At 44.9% G+C, this 22,119-nt stretch overlaps 1 protein-coding gene across 1 annotated transcript in view; it reads left to right on the top strand.

The window, feature by feature from the left end:
- Positions 1–22,119, top strand: part of hgfac (HGF activator) — a 167,820-nt gene that overhangs the window by 106,277 nt on the left and 39,424 nt on the right. Inside the window, exon 9 of the mRNA XM_084312368.1 lies at positions 10,817–10,914. Coding sequence (XP_084168494.1) covers positions 10,817–10,914 — 98 coding nt within the window. The remainder of the gene's footprint in view (positions 1–10,816; positions 10,915–22,119) is intronic.

The following is a 22,119-nucleotide window of genomic DNA, read 5'->3' as shown; positions in this document are numbered from 1 at the left end:
AGAGACAGTCGCATTTCTCTCCTCTCCCCAGGCTCCTCAAGGCCGTTCCTACCGCCGCCTCTACTGCCTCCATGAAGCCTGACGCTGCTGTGCTCTGTGCTTTGTGCCGGTTATCGGACTATACTCAAATCAACTCGAAATGGATCTAATCAGTGGATTGCATATTTTCGTCAAGGAAGCAGAATAAGGCTAACCCTCTCTGCCTCTGCGACATTTCAATCGGGCTACCAACTTGAAGTCGTGGACATTTGGATTATCGAAGCTTTTGGGATTGCAATAAGAAGATTTTGGATCTGTTTACCGCGCACAGGACCTACCAAAATGAACTGATTAAGACACTTGGACACTTGGACTAATGCATTCAGTCATTTGGACGGAATTGTTAAAACTCACTCCACTCAAACCAATAGAGTTATAATTCACTCTACTCAAAATCAAATTTAAATCGACGTGACTGGGGAAATGTTGCCAGTCAGTCAGCCAAAACAAATTCCTGGACGACTCCAAGGTCGAACTGAGAGCTGCTCCACGCCAAACATGGCAGCGGTAATACGCATACGTCTGTCTCAAAGAGTCCTGCATGTATAACAAATGCGCATGTTGGTGAATTTATGACTGTGTGCCATTATTACTATCAATGTAATGTATAATGAGCTCTATGTGTATGAACCAAGCATCCTTTGTGAAGCACTTTGGTTGACAAGTGTCATGTTTAAATGTGCTATATAAATAAATTTGATTGATTAATTGATGTAGTCAGTGGCGAAACGGACGTGCTGGTCTTGCTCATCACGAGATCTGTTGCTGCGGTTGCTGTTACGGTCGTTGTCACGGTCGTTGGTATGGTCGTTGTTACGGTCGTTGTTCCCGGCCCTCCTCCTTACTCGCTGCTCGTACTCGCGGGTTCTGTCGCTCTTTGGGGCCTGACACTCAGAGGCTATTTGGCCTGCTTTATTACAGTTGAAACATTTACCATCATTCATGTTTTCCTTTCGTCGGGTCCCAGAGTTGGAGCGTGGGCGTTTATCATGGTGTTCATCTGAGTCGTTGCAGTGGGAGGGGCGACTCTGCCTTGGAACCCCAGGAGTGCTTTGTTTCATTATTTTTGGTACTGTTTCGGCAAACATCGTCAGCGATTTCTCCAGCTGCACCTGTCTTCTCGCAGTCATCGCTCCTTGCTTGGCTTGCGCCACAATCTGTTCTTCTTTCATGCAATCCTCTGCGTGCACCGCATGGGCCTCCAATGTAGCGGAGTCGGGGTGGGTATTGAAACCCACCCAGCTTGACCGAACTCTGGAAGCAATATCCGGGAGTAGACCACTCATAGCGAAACTTACATATATTGCATCCCACTGTGCATCAAGAGGAGTCAGAGCCATGTTATCTTTTACTACACCTGACAGTCGGTGTAGGAATGGTTTCACTCCTTCTAGTGGGCCCTGACGGCAGGTCATCACCTCTTGCATGGACACCTTTCTTGGGAAGATGTTGATCAATTCAATGCAAATGCCAGCAATCCATTGGGTCATCCCGAGGTTCCGGAGGCTGGCGCCCGGGGCTTGGATCCATACTGCACATCTCGGAATATGACGAAACACCCTCGCCATTTGGGGTGTGTCCCCACCAATGTGAAGAGTATCTTCTGCAAATCTGGTGGGGTTAGCATGCCCTCGATGGCGATTGTTGCGAGTCCATCGGTGAAGTCCTTGGATTGTTTGACCAGGCTGGGTAAGGCTTTAATCATTGCAGCGCTTTCCACCTCCTCCAACCTTCGATGCACCAGGATGGTTCTTCCCGCCCCGTTCGGGAGTTCTATCATGGGAAGACACAGGTCATTGTCATCAGAGAGTTCTATACCGTTGCGGTCTGTAGTTGGTAGTCTTAGTTGGGGCAATGGTGGTTGTATTGCCGACTGGGGTGCGTGGTAGGGGTTCCTGTGGATCCCAGCAGTGGTGCGTTCTGATCTTCGTGGCAGGGCGGGGCTATCGTACAGGGAGCTTAGGTGGAGTTCCTGTCCCAGTTGTCCTCCCAGGGCCTTCACTGATCCCTGGGCCCCGCTTCCGTAGCTCCGGCCCTGCTGTGGTGTTGCCATATAATGCGAGATGTTGCGCGAGCGGTTCCTGTTGGACTCGGGACTGGGCCTGATTAGGTTGTCATGGATCACAGTCTGTCTAGTTGCGTTGTCCTCCACTGGCTCATATGGGTATGGTGTTGTGGAAAAGCGTGGCCCTGCTGTGGAGATGGGGCCCCCAGGTGGTGTGGGGCCCCAGGGAAAGCGTGGCCCTGCTGTGGTAAGTCCGGCTCTGGAGGTGTGTACTCGTTATCTTCCTTCTGTTGAGCTGAAAGAAACGTACCCTCCCCCATCGTTCTTTTACCCGCTTGCTCCCCCCCGCTTGCTTCGCTCGCTCTCAACTTGCTACTCTCACAGTAGTCATACATAGCACAAGTCCCCTCCGGTACTTGAGGTAACAGCAGTCGCATCTTTTCACCTGCGCAGCTCGATCTCTCAGTGGCGAGGAGTAACGCGTGGGAGGCTCACGCTGCCCCCGACACTTCCTGATTCTACTGCGCAGGCGCACCAACCGACCTGTAGGAGTCGCTGTCCACAACGCCCGATCCCCACCCATCAGTTTCCCACCCCCTAATACGGCCAATGTGTATTAGTACGGACGACCAGCTAAACTGAAAGCAAATGTGGAGCGCTGGGCTCGAACTGACGAGCCCAGCGTCTCCAGCATTTCGTGGCGAGCGCCTTGCCCACTACGCCACGTAGCCGCTCCACCTGCCAAATTTCTTTTGATTAAAAAAATATATATATATATTTTATATAATTTTTTTTTAATAGAATATATATTATATAATCATACTTGTAGTTGTATTATCTGTGAGACATCGCCACCACGCAATAAGTCAAAATGCTCGCTATCTGCAAACAGCTCCACTGTCTGTGTGTATACTTGAGTAGCCTCCAGCTCCAGCAAGGATTCTCCGGCGCTGCAGCTAGACCCTATATTCAGCTAGACCCTATATTCAGCTAGACCAGGGGTGGGCAACTTTGTATATGGTGAGGGCCACAAAATGTCCACAATCAATCTGGGGGGCCGCATTGTTTATCGGCAGTCCCGCCAGTAGTACCCCATCACTCAAATAGCCCTAATAGTCACAAGGTATATAAACAATTATAATTTGTTGTAACTTTGTTTTTATTCCATTTCAAATGCATTTAGTAATGCAATTTCAACTTTATGAATTTATAAAGAGCTGAATTTAAAAGTATTGCTGTGTAACCCCAAATATATACAAAAATGATCAATTATAATTAAGGCTTCTAATAAAATAAATGTATGAACTTAAAGCCCACTGCTCAACAAACACAAAGCAGCATTCCTGCTGCATTTCACTACAACAGTAAATCAAACGTGCAATAATAAATGATTTTGTTAAATGTATAAACTTTTATCCTGCTACTAAACAAAACATTATAACACTGAAATGCATGTTATGGATATGAAGCACTCAGGAATGTTTTGTTTAGTAGCAGGATAAAAGTGTATACATTTAACAAAATCATTTATTATTGCACTTTTGATTTACTGTTGTAGTGAAATGCAGCAGGAATGCTGCTTTGTGTTTGTGTTATTAGTGTTATCTGAACACTACAAAAGTAAACAAGTAAAGTGCAAGTAAAGTAAAGTGCAATACTACATGCCTCCCAACATTGACCCTTTATCAAACTGGCATGACATTCACCCTCGCCCCACAGTGGGTCAATAATGGTTATAATAATAATAATAATAATAATAATAATAATAATAATAATAATAATGGTCCCCTCTCTACACCTCTCCATCATCTCCCCCCCCCCCCTTTCTACATCTCTTCATCATCTCCCCCCCCTCTCTACACCTCTTCATCATCTCCTTCCCCCCCTCTACACCTCTTCATCATCTCCTCCTCCCCCCTGTCTTTAATGAGACATTTGTGGTCTCTCCATTTGGCGCACAATAGCAGGAATGTCAACTTCAATGTTTGTGCATGCAATCTGCATCAGATGAAATAATGTTTCATCCGACAGCCTGTTTCTCTCCTTTGACTTGATGTGCTTCATGTTTGAGAAATTGCTCTCACATATGTATGTGCTCCCAAACATACTGGCCATAGAGAGGGCAAAGTCCCTGAGGAGTGGGAAGCGGGGCTCAGGTAGCAGTTTCCAAAACGAAATTCCCTTCTCATTTCTCTTTGCTTGAAAAAAAGGTTCTGACTGTAGCTCGCACTCCTAGAACCCACCTCACCCCTGCCCACTTTGACAACCTAGGATGGCTTAGAGTAGACGACAGAGTACAGCAACTTGCAATGGGCCTGGTCTACAAGATACACTACACGACCAAGGTACCCATGTACATGTCAAAATACTTCCCAAAGGTCAGTGAATACCACGATCACAACACCAGAGGGAGCTCCACAAATCATGTTAAACCCAGATTCGGCTCAAATAAGGGACTAAACACGTTTCGCAATTATGCCACATCAATGTGGAACGCCCTACCCAAAGCTGTAAAGGAATGTGGATCACTACCCACTTTCAAAACCTCTCTCAAGGGACACCTACGGGAGACTGCAATTCAACACTGGCCCCTGTAAATATCCTAACCCAACCCCCTCCAATGTACAGTCATTTACCTAGTATGGTTTTGTCAATAGTCCAATGTACAATTTTGTTTGTTTGTAGAGTGTCTCCCCCCCCCCCTCAATGTACAGTTTTGCTTGTTTATACAGTGTGCCCCCCCCCCCCCCAACCACCTCCAATGTAGATTACCCAGTATGGTTGTCAATATCCCAGTGTACCCAACCCCCCCCACCCAACCTCCTCCAATGTACAGTTTCTACGTCAAATGTATATACTCCCTTTTCCTGACTCCTTCTGTATCACAAACAGTACTGTATTTGCAAATCTGGTATGTCATAAATGTATAGATGTAGCAGTACTGACTATCTGTATGTCATGTATGTCATATATGTCCTGATGAATTGAAAATGGGGGACCCTGATGTAAACAAGACGAAAGTCTTTCTCTGGTCTGCATCCCCTTAACAATTGTGTGTATTGAGCTGTACTGTATTGTACCCATTCTGCAATCTGTTAATAAAGTTTTCAATCAATCAATCAATCAAGTTCAAGCTGCAACGGTGGGGGCTGCTCTGACACCGTAGCGGTGAGGGGGCCGGCAAACAGCACTATCCGTGACTGCATGCCGTTGAACTCTTCAAACCGATCATTGAATTGCATTTGCAGTGTTTCAATGTCGCTCCTGTACTTTCCGATGGCTCAGCCATCGGATTTCTGTGTGTAGCTGCAAGTCGCCATAATCAGTGTCCATCTCTTCCAAAAAGGAGACAAACTTTCTATGGTTTAGTGACCTGTTGCCTCCACAAATTAGATTGGTAACCTTGGTAACCAAATCCATAACATGGCTGTAGTAGTCAAGCTTCTTGGCACAGAGAGCCTCCTATATCAGATAAAAAAAAAAAAAAAAAAGATTTAACGACTCTCGCATATAATTTGACTACACTCGACTCGCATTGGTCATTATAGTGACCCACAATAGATGGAAATTATGTTAGCGAACTTACCTGATGTATAATGCAGTGCAGCATTGGACACTCAACGCCACTCTGCCTTAGAAGCCCGGCGAATCTTGTGCGTTTTCCTTTCATTGCCGGTGCTCCATCGGTAACAACAGCCGACAGTTTATCAAAACCCCCATATTGCTGCACGGCACTTTCAACAGCGTTTCATATGTCCACACTAGGGCTGACCCCTATTAGTCAAATAGTCGACTAATCGATCGAAAGGAGCCATAGTCGACTGCCAACTCTTCTTAGTCGAATACAATAAAAAAAAAAAAAAATATTATAATTTTTTTATTTATTTATTTTTTTTTAATATTGGCCTGGGGCCGCATGGAACGTCGGTGAGGGCCGCATGCGGCCCGCAGGCCGCCAGTTGCCCCTCCCTGAGCTAGACCCTACATTCAGCATGCAAGGATTCTCCGGCGCTGCAGCTGGACCCTATTGGTATAATGTTACGGTTCTTTGGTCAAATCACATTCAACATGCCCTCAGCTAGAATACGCATTGAATCAATGTTATAAGACATTGATATCAGGAGCTATCTGTAGCTACTGCTAGCCCGCTAGATAATGTTAAGACAATTTAGTTTACTGGGACATATAGATCTAACTCGAGCTAGCTAACGTGAGCTAGCTAACGTGAGCTAGCTAACGAGGGAACGGAGGTATTATGCACTCGAGTCGACTATTGCTGGAGCATTTGTTGATATCAGCAGCTATCAGTAGCTAGCCAGCTAGATACCGTTAGACAATGCCTCGTCATGTATTAAACTAAAAGTGAATAGTTGACTGGGTCATTGTTTAAACAGTAACGGTAGCTCATGGAGGTCCGCTCTAGACTAGAGCAGACTGCCTCTGTGTTGATACGAGCAGAAGCCAATAGTATCCCGCTGCAGGGCTGGGCGGATATGACTCGTTGCCATGTTTTTTTTTCAAAATAAGAGTATCATATGAACCGAATGTTGCTAACTGCCGGAGCCATCGATATTATGACTGGCGCTGCGCTTGGGGCGGAAATGAGACCCGCACAGATTTTCAAAATAAGAGTATCGTTATGAACTTGATTGATTGATTACACGCCACACGGCGGGCAGACCTCTCAGTGGGAGGCGCCAAACGTAAAAACTGAGCGCCAATGGCGGGTGGCGGGCTCTAAATTCGCCCCCTGGGTGGGTGGGAGATAAATATACATACGGTGGGGAGGAGACTGTACATTTGGAGGGGGTGGGTGGGTGGGAGAGAAATATACATACGGCGGGAGAGAATATATACATGCGGTGGGGAGGAGACTGTCTATTAGGAGGGGGTGGGGGGTTTGGACATTTACGGTGGCCAGTTTCTAATTGCAGCCTCCCGTAGGTGCTCTTTAAGAGCGGTTTTGAATGTGGGTAGGGATTCACATTCCTTTACAGCTTTGGGTAGGGCGTTCCACATTGATGTGGCATAATTGCGAAACGTGTTTAGTCATTTGTTTGAGCCGAATCTGGGTTTAACATGATTTGTTGAGCTTCCTCTGGTGTTGTGGTCGTGGTATTCACTGACCTTTGGGAAGTATTTTGACATGTACATGGGTACCTTAGTTGTATAGTGTATCTTGTAGACCAGGCCCATTGCAAGTTGCTGTACTCTGTCGTCTACTCTAAGCCATCCTAGGTTGTCAAAGTGGGCAGGGGTGAGGTGGGTTCTAGGGGTAAGGTCAAGTAGTAGTCTGACCAGTTTGTTTGTGATGTTTGTAATCTTGTTTTTAGTGCCTTTGAGGTGCTTTGGTACCATGAGGTGCAAGCATAGTCGTAGTACCCTTGAATGAGTGCTCCTGCCAGAGTCTTCAGGGTATTCTTGTTTACCAGAGAGGAGATCCGGTACAAGAATCTAGTTCGTTGGTTGACTTTTTTTATTACATTGGATGCCATTTTGTCACAGGAAAGATTTGCCTCTAGGATGGAACCCAGGTAGGTAATTTCATCTTTCCTTGTGACAATATTGTCACCCACTGTAACTGAGAAGCCGTCGGTCTTGCTGAGTTTGTTATTTGAACCGAAGAGAATGGACTCTGTTTTGCCCATGTGTAATGATAGTTTGTTATCAGCGAGCCATATGCAGATTTTGCCTAGTTCCGAGCTGAGGGTTTTTTCAATCTGCAACTTGTTCTTGTCAGAGACCAGCAGGGCTGAGTCGTCCGCAAACAGGAACAAGTTGCAGTCACAAGCTGATGACATGTCATTTGCATAAATTAGGAACAGTAGCGGTCCTAGTATGCTTCCTTGTGGAACACCACAGCTCACTGTGAGGGGGGGGATAGAGTACCGTTTACCTCCACCATCTGTTCTCTCCCCTCCAGGTAGGATTGCATCCAGCTCACTGATAAACTAAATCAAAACCAATTGCTTTTAGCTTGTCAATCAGAATGGAGTGATTGACAGTGTCGAAGGCCTTTTGTAGGTCCAGCATGACCATGCCGCAGTATTTGCCCGCGTCCACTTCTTGTTTGATGTGGTCATTCAAATAGAGAAGGCATGTGTCAGTGGAGTGGGATGTTCTGAAGCCAGATTGGAATTCGTAGATTCGATTTTTTTCCATGACTTTCGAGATGGAGGTAAGAATAGAAACAGGGCGGTAGTTGCCTGGGTCTAATTTTCTGCCCTTTTTGTGCAGAGGGGTCACTCTCGCAATTTTGAAGTCATTGGGGACGTGTCCCTGTTTTATGGAGAGGTTTATTATGTGTGTGATGACTGGGATCTTTTTGTCTCTGGTTTTCATAGCAAATTTCATAGAATTTGGTTTTGAATCCAAGCCATGTTTCTTCAACCTGTGTACCACTGAGTTCATCTGACCAGTCCATGATCTCCAGTTCTTGGTTAAAGGCCTCTCTAGAGTAGGTTTTGAGGTCTCTAGATGTGACTGTTTTGTGACAGACGGCCTTCTGTTTTCGCTTTTTGCGGGTACAGAAAATCATATAATGATCACTTAACCCGCATGCTATCACCCCTTTATTGGAGATCATGGACTTGAGCTAGCTAGCCTCACTACTGTAGTGTCTCCATTAGCAGCTAGCTAGCCTCACTACTGTAGTGTCTCCATTAGCAGCTAGCTAGCCTCACTACTGTAGTGTCTCCATTAGCAGCTAGCTAGCCTCACTACTGTAGTGTCTCCATTAGCAGCTAGCTAGCCTCACTACTGTAGTGTCTCTCCATTAGCAGCTAGCTAGCCTCACTACTGTAGTGTCTCCATTAGCAGCTAGCTAGCCTCACTAGTGTCTCCATTAGCAGCTAGCTAGCCTCACTACTGTAGTGTCTCCATTAGCAGCTAGCTAGCCTCACTACTGTAGTGTCTCCATTAGCAGCTAGCTAGCCTCACTACTGTAGTGTCTCCATTAGCCTGGGGGAGCACACCTACTGCAGGTAGCAGCTAGCTAGCCTCACTACTGTAGTGTAGGGTGACCAAAAGTCCTCTTTTGCCCGGACATGTCCTCTTTTCACGCCCTGTCCGGGGCGTCCGGGGGGGTTTATAAATTCATGGAAATGTCCGGGTTTCATTGTTTTTCAGTTTCAGTTTCAGTTTCACGGCCCTTTGCGAGCATCTGAAGGCTCGGGACTGCATTTTTCGCAGAACATATAAATGACAGAATTAAATCGCCATTTGTTGCCGTTCGAATGCCATCTGAATCGCCAAAATCCGTGCCTTGGTTCTCGAGTTACATGCCGATATGTCAGGCGTGCGACTTTTTACGCGGCGCCCCAGATTATCACCCCGGACTCCCGGAGAAGCATGCAGCTGCAGAGCCGCAGAGCCAGCGGCGCTCTCAGGGCCGCGCTCTGACGGCCGCGCTCCATTAGCAGAGGGGTCACTCTCGCAATTTTGAAGTCATTGGGGACGTGTCCCTGTTTTATGGAGAGGTTTATTATGTGTGTGATGACTGGGATCTTTTTGTCTCTGGTTTTCATAGCAAATTTCATAGAATTTGGTTTTGAATCCAAGCCATGTTTCTTCAACCTGTGTACCACTGAGTTCATCTGACCAGTCCATGATCTCCAGTTCTTGGTTAAAGGCCTCTCTAGAGTAGGTTTTGAGGTCTCTAGATGTGACTGTTTTGTGACAGACGGCCTTCTGTTTTCGCTTTTTGCGGGTACAGAAAATCATATAATGATCACTTAACCCGCATGCTATCACCCCTTTATTGGAGATCATGGACTTGAGCTAGCTAGCCTCACTACTGTAGTGTCTCCATTAGCAGCTAGCTAGCCTCACTACTGTAGTGTCTCCATTAGCAGCTAGCTAGCCTCACTACTGTAGTGTCTCCATTAGCAGCTAGCTAGCCTCACTACTGTAGTGTCTCCATTAGCAGCTAGCTAGCCTCACTACTGTAGTGTCTCTCCATTAGCAGCTAGCTAGCCTCACTACTGTAGTGTCTCCATTAGCAGCTAGCTAGCCTCACTAGTGTCTCCATTAGCAGCTAGCTAGCCTCACTACTGTAGTGTCTCCATTAGCAGCTAGCTAGCCTCACTACTGTAGTGTCTCCATTAGCAGCTAGCTAGCCTCACTACTGTAGTGTCTCCATTAGCCTGGGGGAGCACACCTACTGCAGGTAGCAGCTAGCTAGCCTCACTACTGTAGTGTAGGGTGACCAAAAGTCCTCTTTTGCCCGGACATGTCCTCTTTTCACGCCCTGTCCGGGGCGTCCGGGGGGTTTTATAAATTCATGGAAATGTCCGGGTTTCATTGTTTTTCAGTTTCAGTTTCAGTTTCACGGCCCTTTGCGAGCATCTGAAGGCTCGGGACTGCATTTTTCGCAGAACATATAAATGACAGAATTAAATCGCCATTTGTTGCCGTTCGAATGCCATCTGAATCGCCAAAATCCGTGCCTTGGTTCTCGAGTTACATGCCGATATGTCAGGCGTGCGACTTTTTACGCGGCGCCCCAGATTATCACCCCGGACTCCCGGAGAAGCATGCAGCTGCAGAGCCGCAGAGCCAGCGGCGCTCTCAGGGCCGCGCTCTGACGGCCGCGCTCCATTAGCTACCTAACCCTAACCGTGTGTGTGTGTGTGTGTGTGTGTGTGTGTGTGTGTGTGTGTGTGTGTGTGTGTGTGTGTGTGTGTGTGTGTGTGTGTGTGTGTGTGTGTGTGTGTGTGTGTGTGTGTGTGTGTGTGTGTGTGTGTGTGTGCGTGCGTGCGTGTGTGTGTGCAGAAACCCAGATGGAGACAGGATGCCATGGTGCTACACCCTAAAAGACGGCGCCATCTCCTGGGAGAATTGTGACGTCCCATCCTGTGTGATGCGCGTGTGTGAGTAAAGGACCAGTATTATTGCCTTTTTTTTTGATAATTTGCATAAGCATTTTGTCTCAGCTCTGATCAGTCGCCTCTACATTAAATGTATTTCCGACTGCCTGGTTGACTGCCTGGTTGACTGCTTGGTTGACTGCTTGGTTGACTTCCATGTCTCCTGCTGTGTGTCAGAACAGTTGTTTTTCTTTCTCTACTTGCAGGGGAAAATGTTGCAGCTGTAAAATCCAAAATGATAAGAAGAGGTATTTAGTGAGAGAGAGGCCAGTAGTGGTTTAGTGAGAGTGGCCAGTAGTGGTTTAGTGAGAGAGACCAGTAGTGGTTTAGTGAGAGAGACCAGTACTGGTTTAGTGAGAGAGTGACCAGTAGTGGTTTAGTGAGAGAGACCAGTAGTGGTTTAGTCAGAGTGACCAGTAGTGGTTTAGTGAGAGAGACCAGTAGTGGTTTAGTCAGAGTGACCAGTAGTGGTTTAGTGAGAGAGACCAGTAGTGGTTTAGTGAGAGAGTGACCAGTAGTGGTTTAGTGAGAGAGTGACCAGTAGTGGTTTAGTCAGAGTGACCAGTAGTGGTTTAGTGAGAGAAACCAGTAGTGGTTTAGTGAGACAGACCAGTAGTGGTTTAGTGAGAGAGACCAGTAGTGGTTTAGTGAGAGAGACCAGTAGTGGTTTAGAGAGAGAGACCAGTAGTGGTTTAGTGAGAGAGACCAGTAGTGGTTTAGTGAGAGAGTGACCAGTAGTGGTTTAGTGAGAGAGACCAGTAGTGGTTTAGTGAGAGAGTGACCAGTAGTGGTTTAGTGAGAGAGACCAGTAGTGGTTTAGTGAGAGAGTGACCAGTAGTGGTTTAGTGAGAGAGACCAGTAGTGGTTTAGTGAGAGAGACCAGTAGTGGTTTAGTGAGAGAGACCAGTAGTGGTTTAGTGAGAAAGACCAGTAGTGGTTTAGTGAGAGAGACCAGTAGTGGTTTAGTGAGAGAGACCAGTAGTGGTTTAGTGAGAAAGACCAGTAGTGGTTTAGTGAGAGAGACCAGTAGTGGTTTAATGAGAGAGTGACCAGTAGTGGTTTAGTGAGAGAGACCAGTAGTGGTTTAGTGAGAGAGACCAGTAGTGGTTTAGTGAGAGAGACCAGTAGTGGTTTAATGAGAGAGACCAGTAGTGGTTTAGTGAGAGTGACCAGTAGTGGTTTAGTGAGAGAGACTAGTAGTGGTTTAATGAGAGAGACCAGTAGTGGTTTAGTGAGAGAGACCAGTAGTGGTTTAGTGAGAGAGACCAGTAGTGGTTTAGTGAGAGTGACCAGTAGTGGTTTAGTGAGAGAGACCAGTAGTGGTTTAATGAGAGAGACCAGTAGTGGTTTAGTGAGAGAGACCAGTAGTGGTTTAGTGAGAGAGACCAGTAGTGGTTTAGTGAGAAAGACCAGTAGTGGTTTAGTGAGAGAGACCAGTAGTGGTTTAATGAGAGTGACCAGTAGTGGTTTAGTGAGAGAGACCAGTAGTGGTTTAGTGAGAGAGACCAGTAGTGGTTTAGTGAGAGAGACCAGTAGTGGTTTAATGAGAGAGACCAGTAGTGGTTTAGTGAGAGTGACCAGTAGTGGTTTAGTGAGAGAGACCAGTAGTGGTTTAGTGAGAGATCCAGTAGTGGTTTAGTGAGAGTGACCAGTAGTGGTTTAGTGAGAGAGACCAGTAGTGGTTTAATGAGAGAGACCAGTAGTGGTTTAGTGAGAGTGACCAGTAGTGGTTTAGAGAGAGAGAGGCCAGTAGTGGTTTAATGAGAGAGACCAGTAGTGGTTTAGTGAGAGTGACCAGTAGTGGTTTAGAGAGAGAGAGGCCAGTAGTGGTTTAGTGAGAGTGACCAGTAGTGGTTTAGTGAGAGTGACCAGTAGTGGTTTAGTGAGAGAGTGACCAGTAGTGGTTTAGTGAGGGAGTGACCAGTAGTGGTTTAGTGAGAGAGTGACCAGTAGTGGTTTAGTGAGAGTGACCAGTAGTGGTTTAGTGAGGGAGTGACCAGTAGTGGTTTAGTGAGAGAGACCAGTAGTGGTTTAGTGAGAGAGACCAGTAGTGGTTTAGTGAGATAGACTAGTAGTGGTTTAGTGAGAGAGTGGCCAGTATTGGTTTAGTGAGAGTGACCAGTAGTGGTTTAGTGAGAGAGTGACCAGTAGTGGTTTAGTGAGAGAGACCAGTAGTGGTTTAGTGAGAGAGACCAGTAGTGGTTTAGTGAGAGAGACCAGTAGTGGTTTAGTGAGAGAGTGACCAGTAGTGGTTTAGTGAGAGAGTGACCAGTAGTGGTTTAGTGAGGGAGTGACCAGTAGTGGTTTAGTGAGAGAGACCAGTAGTGGTTTAGTGAGAGAGACCAGTAGTGGTTTAGTGAGATAGACTAGTAGTGGTTTAGTGAGAGAGTGGCCAGTATTGGTTTAGTGAGAGTGACCAGTAGTGGTTTAGTGAGAGAGTGACCAGTAGTGGTTTAGTGAGAGAGACCAGTAGTGGTTTAGTGAGAGAGTGACCAGTAGTGGTTTAGTGAGAGAGACCAGTAGTGGTTTAGTGAGAGAGACCAGTAGTGGTTTAGTGAGAGAGACCAGTAGTGGTTTAGTGAGAGAGACCAGTAGTGGTTTAGTGAGAGAGACCAGTAGTGGTTTAGTGAGAGAGACCAGTAGTGGTTTAGTGAGAGAGACCAGTAGTGGATTAGTGAGAGAGTGGCCAGTAGTGGTTTAGTGAGAGAGACCAGTAGTGGTTTAGTGAAAGAGACCAGTAGTGGTTTAGTGAGAGAGACCAGTAGTGGTTTAGTGAGACAGTGACCAGTAGTGGTTTAGTGAGAGAGAGGCCAGTAGTGGTTTAGTGAGAGAGACCAGTAGTGGTTTAGTGAGAGAGTGACAAGTAGTGGTTTAGTGAGAGATACCAGTAGTGGTTTAGTGAGAGATACCAGTAGTGGTTTAGTGAGAGAGCCCAGTAGTGGTTTAGTGAGAGAGACCAGTAGTGGTTTAGTGAGAGAGACCAGTAGTGGTTTAGTGAGATAATGACCAGTAGTGGTTTAGTCAGAGATACCAGTAGTGGTTTAGTGAGATAGACTAGTAGTGGTTTAGTGAGAGAGTGACCAGTAGTGGTTTAGTGAGAGAGACCAGTAGTGGTTTAGTGAGAGAGTGACCAGTAGTGGTTTAGTGAGAGAGACCAGTAGTGGTTTAGTGAGAGAGTGACCAGTAGTGGTTTAGTGAGAGAGACCAGTAGTGGTTTAGTGAGAGAGACCAGTAGTGGTTTAGTGAGAGAGACCAGTAGCGGTTTAGTGAGATAGTGACCAGTAGTGGTTTAGTGAGAGATACCAGTAGTGGTTTAGTGAGAGAGGCCAGTAGTGGTTTAGTGAGAGAGACCAGTAGTGGTTTAGTGAGAGAGTGACCAGTAGTGGTTTAGTGAGAGAGACCAGTAGTGGTTTAGTGAGAGAGACCAGTAGTGGTTTAGTGAGATAATGACCAGTAGTGGTTTAGTGAGATAATGACCAGTAGTGGTTTAGTGAGAGAGACCAGTAGTGGTTTAGTGAGAGAGACCAGTAGTGGTTTAGTGAGAGAGACCAGTAGTGGTTTAGTGAGAGAGTGACCAGTAGTGGTTTAGTGAGAGAGACCAGTAGTGGTTTAGTGAGAGATACCAGTAGTGGTTTAGTGAGAGAGCCCAGTAGTGGTTTAGTGAGAGAGTGACCAGTAGTGGTTTAGTGAGAGAGACCAGTAGTGGTTTAGTGAGAGAGACCAGTAGTGGTTTTGTTAGAGTGACCAGTAGTGGTTTAGAGAGAGAGTGACCAGTAGTGGTTTAGTTAGAGATACCAGTAGTGGTTTAGTGAGAGAGAGACCAGTAGTGGTTTAGTGAGGGAGAGAGACCAGTAGTGGTTTAGTGAGAGAGTGACCAGTAGTGGTTTAGTGAGAGAGACCAGTAGTGGTTTAGTGAGAGAGACCAGTAGTGGTTTAGTGAGAGAATGACCAGTAGTGGTTTAGTGAGAGAGTGACCAGTAGTGGTTTAGTGAGAGAGACCAGTAGTGGTTTAGTGAGAGAGTGACCAGTAGTGGTTTAGAGAGAGAGAGATCAGTAGTGGTTTAGTGAGAGTGACCAGTAGTGGTTTAGTGAGAGAGTGACCAGTAGTGGTTTAGTGAGAGAGACCAGTAGTGGTTTAGTGAGAGAGACCAGTAGTGGTTTAGTGAGAGAGACCAGTAGTTGTTTAGTGAGAGAGACCAGTAGTGGTTTAGTGAGAGTGACCAGTAGTGGTTTAGTGAGAGATACCTGTAGTGGTTTAGTGAGAGATACCAGTAGTGGTTTAGTGAGAGATACCTGTAGTGGTTTAGTGAGAGATACCAGTAGTGGTTTAGTGAGAGAGACCAGTAGTGGTTTAGTGAGAGAGACCAGTAGTGGTTTAGTGAGAGAGTGACCAGTAGTGGTTTAGTGAGAGAGACCAATAGTGGTTTAATGAGAGAGTGACCAGTAGTGGTTTAGTGAGAGAGACCAATAGTGGTTTAGTGAGAGAGACCAGTAGTGGTTTAGTGAGACAGACCAGTAGTGGTTTAGTGAGAGAGACCAGTAGTGGTTTAGTGAGAGTGACCAGTAGTGGTTTAGTGAGAGAGACCAGTAGTGGTTTAGTGAGAGAGTGACCAGTAGTGGTTTAGTGAGAGAGACCAGTAGTGGTTTAGTGAGAGAGACCAGTAGTGGTTTAGTGAGAGTGACTAGTAGTTGTTTAGTGAGAGATACCAGTAGTGGTTTAGTGAGAGAGTGACCAGTAGTGGTTTAGTGAGAGAGTGACCAGTAGTGGTTTAGTGAGAGAGTGACCAGTAGTGGTTTAGTGAGAGTGACTAGTAGTTGTTTAGTGAGAGATACCAGTAGTGGTTTAGTGAGAGAGACCAGTAGTGGTTTAGTGAGAGAGACCAGTAGTGGTTTAGTGAGAGAGTGACCAGTAGTGGTTTAGTGAGAGAGACCAGTAGTGGTTTAGTGAGAGAGACCAGTAGTGGTTTAGTGAGAGAGTGACCAGTAGTGGTTTCGTGAGAGAGACCAGTAGTGGTTTCGTGAGAGAGTGACCAGTAGTGGTTTAGTGAGAGAGTGACCAGTAGTGGTTTAGTGAGAGAGACCAGTAGTGGTTTAGTGAGAGAGGCCAGTAGTGGTTTAGTGAGAGAGACCAGTAGTGGTTTAGTGAGAGAGACCAGTAGTGGTTTAGTGAGAGAGACCAGTAGTGGTTTAGTGAGAGAGACCAGTAGTGGTTTAGTGAGAGAGTGACCAGTAGTGGTTTAGTGAGAGAGTGACCAGTAGTGGTTTAGTGAGAGAGACCAGTAGTGGTTTAGTGAGAGAGACCAGTTGTGGTTTAGTGAGAGAGACCAGTAGTGGTTTAGTGAGAGAGTGCCCAGTAGTGGTTTAGTGAGAGAGTGACCAGTAGTGGTTTAGTGAGAGAGACCAGTAGTGGTTTAGTGAGAGAGACCAGTAGTTGTTTAGTGAGAGAGACCAGTAGTGGTTTAGTGAGAGATACCAGTAGTGGTTTAGTGAGAGATACCAGTAGTGGTTTATTGAGAGTGACCAGTAGTGGTTTAGTGAGATAGTGACCAGTAGTGGTTTAGTGAGAGAGACCAGTAGTGGTTTAGTGAGAGAGACCAGTAGTGGTTTAGTGAGATAATGACCAGTAGTGGTTTAGTGAGAGAGACCAGTAGTGGTTTAGTGAGAGAGTGACTAGTAGTGGTTTAGTGAGAGAGTGACCAGTAGTGGTTTAGTGAGAGAGACCAGTAGTGGTTTAGTGAGAGATACCAGTAGTGGTTTAGTGAGAGAGTGACCAGTAGTGGTTTAGTGAGAGAGTGACCAGTAGTGGTTTAGTGAGAGAGACCAGTAGTGGTTTAGTGAGAGAGACCAGTAGTGGTTTAGTGAGAGAGTGACCAGTAGTGGTTTAGTGAAAGAGACCAGTAGTGGTTTAGTGAGATAGTGACCAGTAGTGGTTTAGTGAGATAGTGACCAGTAGTGGTTTAGTGAGAGAGACCAGTAGTGGTTTAGTGAGATAGTGACCAGTAGTGGTTTAGTGAGAGAGAGACCAGTAGTGGTTTAGTGAGATAGTGACCAGTAGTGGTTTAGTGAGAGAGTAACCAGTAGTGGTTTAGTGAGAGAGACCAGTAGTGGTTTAGTGAGAGAGTGACCACTAGTGGTTTAGTGAGAGAGACCAGTAGTGGTTTAGTGAGAGATACCAGTAGTGGTTTAGTGAGAGAGACCAGTAGTGGTTTAGTGAGAGAGTGACCAGTAGTGGTTTAGTGAGAGAGTGACCAGTAGTGGTTTAGTGAGAGAGACCAGTAGTGGTTTAGTGAGAGAGAGACCAGTTATGGTTTAGTGAGAGAGTGACCAGTAGTGGTTTAGTGAGAGATACCAGTAGTTGTTTAGTGAGAGAGACCAGTAGTGGTTTAGTGATAGATACCAGTAGTGGTTTAGTGAGAGAGACCAGTAGTGGTTTAGTGAGAGAGTGACCAGTAGTGGTTTAGTGAGAGAGTGACCAGTAGTGGTTTAGTGAGAGAGTGACCAGTAGTGGTTTAGTGAGAGAGACCAGTAGTGGTTTAGTGAGAGAGACCAGTAGTGGTTTAGTGAGAGAGTGACCAGTAGTGGTTTAGTGAGAGAGACCAGTAGTGGTTTAGTGAGAGAGTGCCCAGTAGTGGTTTAGTGAGAGAGACCAGTAGTGGTTTAGTGAGAGAGTGACCAGTAGTGGTTTAGTGAGAGAGACCAGTAGTGGTTTAGTGAGAGAGACCAGTAGTGGTTTAGTGAGAGAGTGACCAGTAGTGGTTTAGTGAGAGAGACCAGTAGTGGTTTAGTGAGAGAGACCAGTAGTGGTTTAGTGAGAGAGTGACCAGTAGTGGTTTAGTGAGAGAGACCAGTAGTGGTTTAGTGAGATAGTGACCAGTAGTGGTTTAGTGAGATAGTGACCAGTAGTGGTTTAGTGAGAGAGACCAGTAGTTGTTTAGTGAGATAGTGACCAGTAGTGGTTTAGTGAGAGAGAGACCAGTAGTGGTTTAGTGAGATAGTGACCAGTAGTGGTTTAGTGAGAGAGTAACCAGTAGTGGTTTAGTGAGAGAGACCAGTAGTGGTTTAGTGAGAGAGTGACCACTAGTGGTTTAGTGAGAGAGACCAGTAGTGGTTTAGTGAGAGAGACCAGTAGTGGTTTAGTGAGAGAGTGACCAGTAGTGGTTTAGTGAGAGAGTGACCAGTAGTGGTTTAGTGAGAGAGTGACCAGTAGTGGTTTAGTGAGAGATACCAGTAGTGGTTTAGTGAGAGAGACCAGTAGTGGTTTAGTGAGAGAGTGACCAGTAGTGGTTTAGTGAGAGAGCGACCAGTAGTGGTTTAGTGATAGATACCAGTAGTGGTTTAGTGAGAGAGACCAGTAGTGGTTTAGTGAGAGAGTGACCAGTAGTGGTTTAGTGAGAGAGTGACCAGTAGTGGTTTAGTGAGAGATACCAGTAGTTGTTTAGTGAGAGAGACCAGTAGTGGTTTAGTGATAGATACCAGTAGTGGTTTAGTGAGAGAGACCAGTAGTGGTTTAGTGAGAGAGTGACCAGTAGTGGTTTAGTGAGAGAGTGACCAGTAGTGGTTTAGTGATAGATACCAGTAGTGGTTTAGTGAGAGAGACCAGTAGTGGTTTAGTGATAGATACCAGTAGTGGTTTAGTGAGAGAGTGACCAGTAGTGGTACTGCTGCTATTAGTGCAAGTAGACCTACTAGTATTAGTGCAACTAGATCTACTAGTATTAGTGCAACTAGATCTAGTATTAGTGCAACTAGACCTACTAGTATTAGTGCAACTAGATCTACTAGTATTAGTGCAACTAGACCTACTAGTATTAGTGCAACTAGATCTACTAGTATTAGTGCAACTAGACCTACTAGTATTAGTGCAACTAGACCTACTAGTATTAGTGCAACTAGATCTACTAGTATTAGTGCAACTAGATCTACTAGTATTAGTGCAACTAGATCTACTAGTATTAGTGCAACTAGATCTAGTATTAGTGCAACCACACCTACTAGTATTAGTGCAACTAGATCTACTAGTATTAGTGCAACTAGACCTACTAGTATTAGTGCAACTAGACCTACTAGTATTAGTGCAACTAGATCTACTAGTATTAGTGCAACTAGATCTACTAGTATTAGTGCAACTAGACCTACTAGTATTAGTGCAACTAGACCTACTAGTATTAGTGCAACTAGACCTACTAGTATTAGTGCAACTAGATCTACTAGTATTAGTGCAACTAGACCTACTAGTATTAGTGCAACTAGACCTACTAGTATTAGTGCAACTAGACCTACTAGTATTAGTGCAACTAGACCTACTAGTATTAGTGCAACTAGATCTACTAGTATTAGTGCAACTAGACCTACTAGTATTAGTGCAACTAGACCTACTAGTATTAGTGCAACTAGACCTACTAGTATTAGTGCAACTAGACCTACTAGTATTAGTGCAACTAGACCTACTAGTATTAGTGCAACTAGATCTACTAGTATTAGTGCAACTAGACCTACTAGTATTAGTGCAACTAGACCTACTAGTTGTACCAATAGCAGGTAGGTCTAGTTGCACTAATAGCAGGTAGGTCTAGTTGCACTAATAGCAGGTAGGTCTAGTTGCACTAATAGCAGGTAGATCTAGTTGCACTAATAGCAGGTAGGTCTAGTTGCACTAATAGCAGGTAGATCTAGTTGCACTAATAGCAGGTAGATCTAGTTGCACTAATAGCACGTAGGTCTAGTTGCACTAATAGCAGGTAGATCTAGTTGCACTAATAGCAGATAGGTCTAGTTGCACTAATAGCAGATAGGTCTAGTTGCACTAATAGCAGATAGGTCTAGTTGCACTAATAGCAGATTGATCTAGTTGCACTAATAGCAGGTAGATCTAGTTGCACTAATACTAGTAGACCTAGTTGCACTAATAGCAGGTAGGTCTAGTTGCACTAATAGCAGGTAGATCTAGTTGCACTAATAGCAGGTATATCTAGTTGCACTAATAGCAGGTAGATCTAGTTGCACTAATAGCAGGTAGGTCTAGTTGCACTAATAGCAGATAGGTATAGTTGCACTAATAGCAGGTAGATCTAGTTGCACTAATAGCAGGTAGATCTAGTTGCACTAATACTATTAGATCTAGTTGCACTAATAGCAGGTAGGTCTAGTTGCAGTAATAGCAGGTAGATCTAGTTGCACTAATAGCAGGTAGATCTAGTTGCACTAATAGCAGGTAGATCTAGTTGCACTAATAGCAGGTAGATCTAGTTGCACTAATAGCAGGTAGATCTAGTTGCACTAATAGCAGATATGTCTAGTTGCACTAATAGCAGATAGGTCTAGTTGCACTAATAGCAGATAGGTCTAGTTGCACTAATAGCAGGTAGATCTAGTTGCACTAATAGCAGATAGGTCTAGTTGCACTAATAGCAGATAGGTCTAGTTGCACTAATAGCAGGTAGATCTAGTTGCACTAATAGCAGATAGGTCTAGTTGCACTAATAGCAGATAGGTCTAGTTGCACTAATAGCAGGTAGATCTAGTTGCACTAATAGCAGATAGGTCTAGTTGCACTAATAGCAGATAGGTCTAGTTGCACTAATAGCAGGTAGATCTAGTTGCACTAATAGCAGGTAGGTCTAGTTGCACTAATAGCAGGTAGATCTAGTTGCACTAATAGCAGGTAGATCTAGTTGCACTAATAGCAGATAGGTCTAGTTGCACTAATAGCAGATAGGTCTAGTTGCACTAATAGCAGGTAGATCTAGTTTCACTAATAGCAGGTAGGTCTAGTTGCACTAATAGCAGATAGGTATAGTTGCACTAATAGCAGATTGATCTAGTTGCACTAATAGCAGATATGTCTAGTTGCACTAATAGCAGATAGGTCTAGTTGCACTAATAGCAGGTAGATCTAGTTGCACTAATAGCAGATAGGTCTAGTTGTACTAATAGCAGGTAGATCTAGTTGCACTAATAGCAGATATGTCTAGTTGCACTAATAGCAGATAGGTCTAGTTGCACTAATAGCAGGTAGATCTAGTTGCACTAATAGCAGATAGGTCTAGTTGCACTAATAGCAGATAGGTCTAGTTGCACTAATAGCAGGTAGATCTAGTTGCACTAATAGCAGGTAGATCTAGTTGCACTAATAGCAGGTAGGTCTAGTTGCACTAATATCAGGTAGATCTAGTTGCACTAATAGCAGGTAGATCTAGTTGCACTAATAGCAGATAGGTATAGTTGCACAAATACTAGTAGATCTAGTTGCACTAATAGCAGGTAGATCTAGTTGCACTAATAGCAGGTAGGTCTAGTTGCACTAATAGCAGATTGATCTAGTTGCACTAATAGCAGGTAGGTCTAGTTGCACTAATAGCAGGTAGATCTAGTTGCACTAATAGCAGGTAGGTCTAGTTGCACTAATAGCAGATTGATCTAGTTGCACTAATAGCAGGTAGGTCTAGTTGCACTAATAGCAGGTAGATCTAGTTGCACTAATAGCAGATAGGTCTAGTTGCACTAATACTAGTAGATCTAGTTGCACTAATAGCAGGTAGGTCTAGTTGCACTAATAGCAGATTGATCTAGTTGCACTAATAGCAGGTAGATCTAGTTGCACTAATAGCAGGTATGTCTAGTTGCACTAATAGCAGATTGATCTAGTTGCACTAATAGCAGGTAGGTCTAGTTGCGCTAATAGCAGATTGATCTAGTTGCACTAATAGCAGTTTGATCTAGTTGCACTAATAGCAGGTAGATCTAGGTAGAGTAGATCACTGCTGTGATGTGGACACTTTGTTTCTCCAAAAGTGTAAACTTTTTCAGGAATTATGAATAACACCCACATCTTCAGAATGACACCATGTACAGCATGTATACGTCTTCAGAATGACACCATGTACAGCATGTATACGTCTTCAGAATGACAGCATGTACAGTACAGCATGTATACGTCTTCAGAATGACACAATGTACAGTACAGCATGTATACATCTTCAGAATGACACCATGTACAGTACAGCATGTATACATCTTCAGAATGACACCATGTACAGTATGTATACGTCTTCAGAATGACACCATGTACAGTACAGCATGTATACGTCTTCAGAATGACACCATGTACAGCATGTATACGTCTTCAGAATGACACCATGTACAGTATGTATACGTCTTCAGAATGACACCATGTACAGTACAGCATGTATACGTCTTCAGAATGACACC

The sequence above is a fragment of the Notolepis coatsorum genome (assembly GCF_963971535.1).
Source record: "Notolepis coatsorum genome assembly, chromosome: 4".
Classification (NCBI taxonomy): Eukaryota; Metazoa; Chordata; class Actinopteri; order Aulopiformes; family Paralepididae; genus Notolepis; species Notolepis coatsorum.
This window is presented reverse-complemented; position numbering and strand designations above follow the sequence as displayed.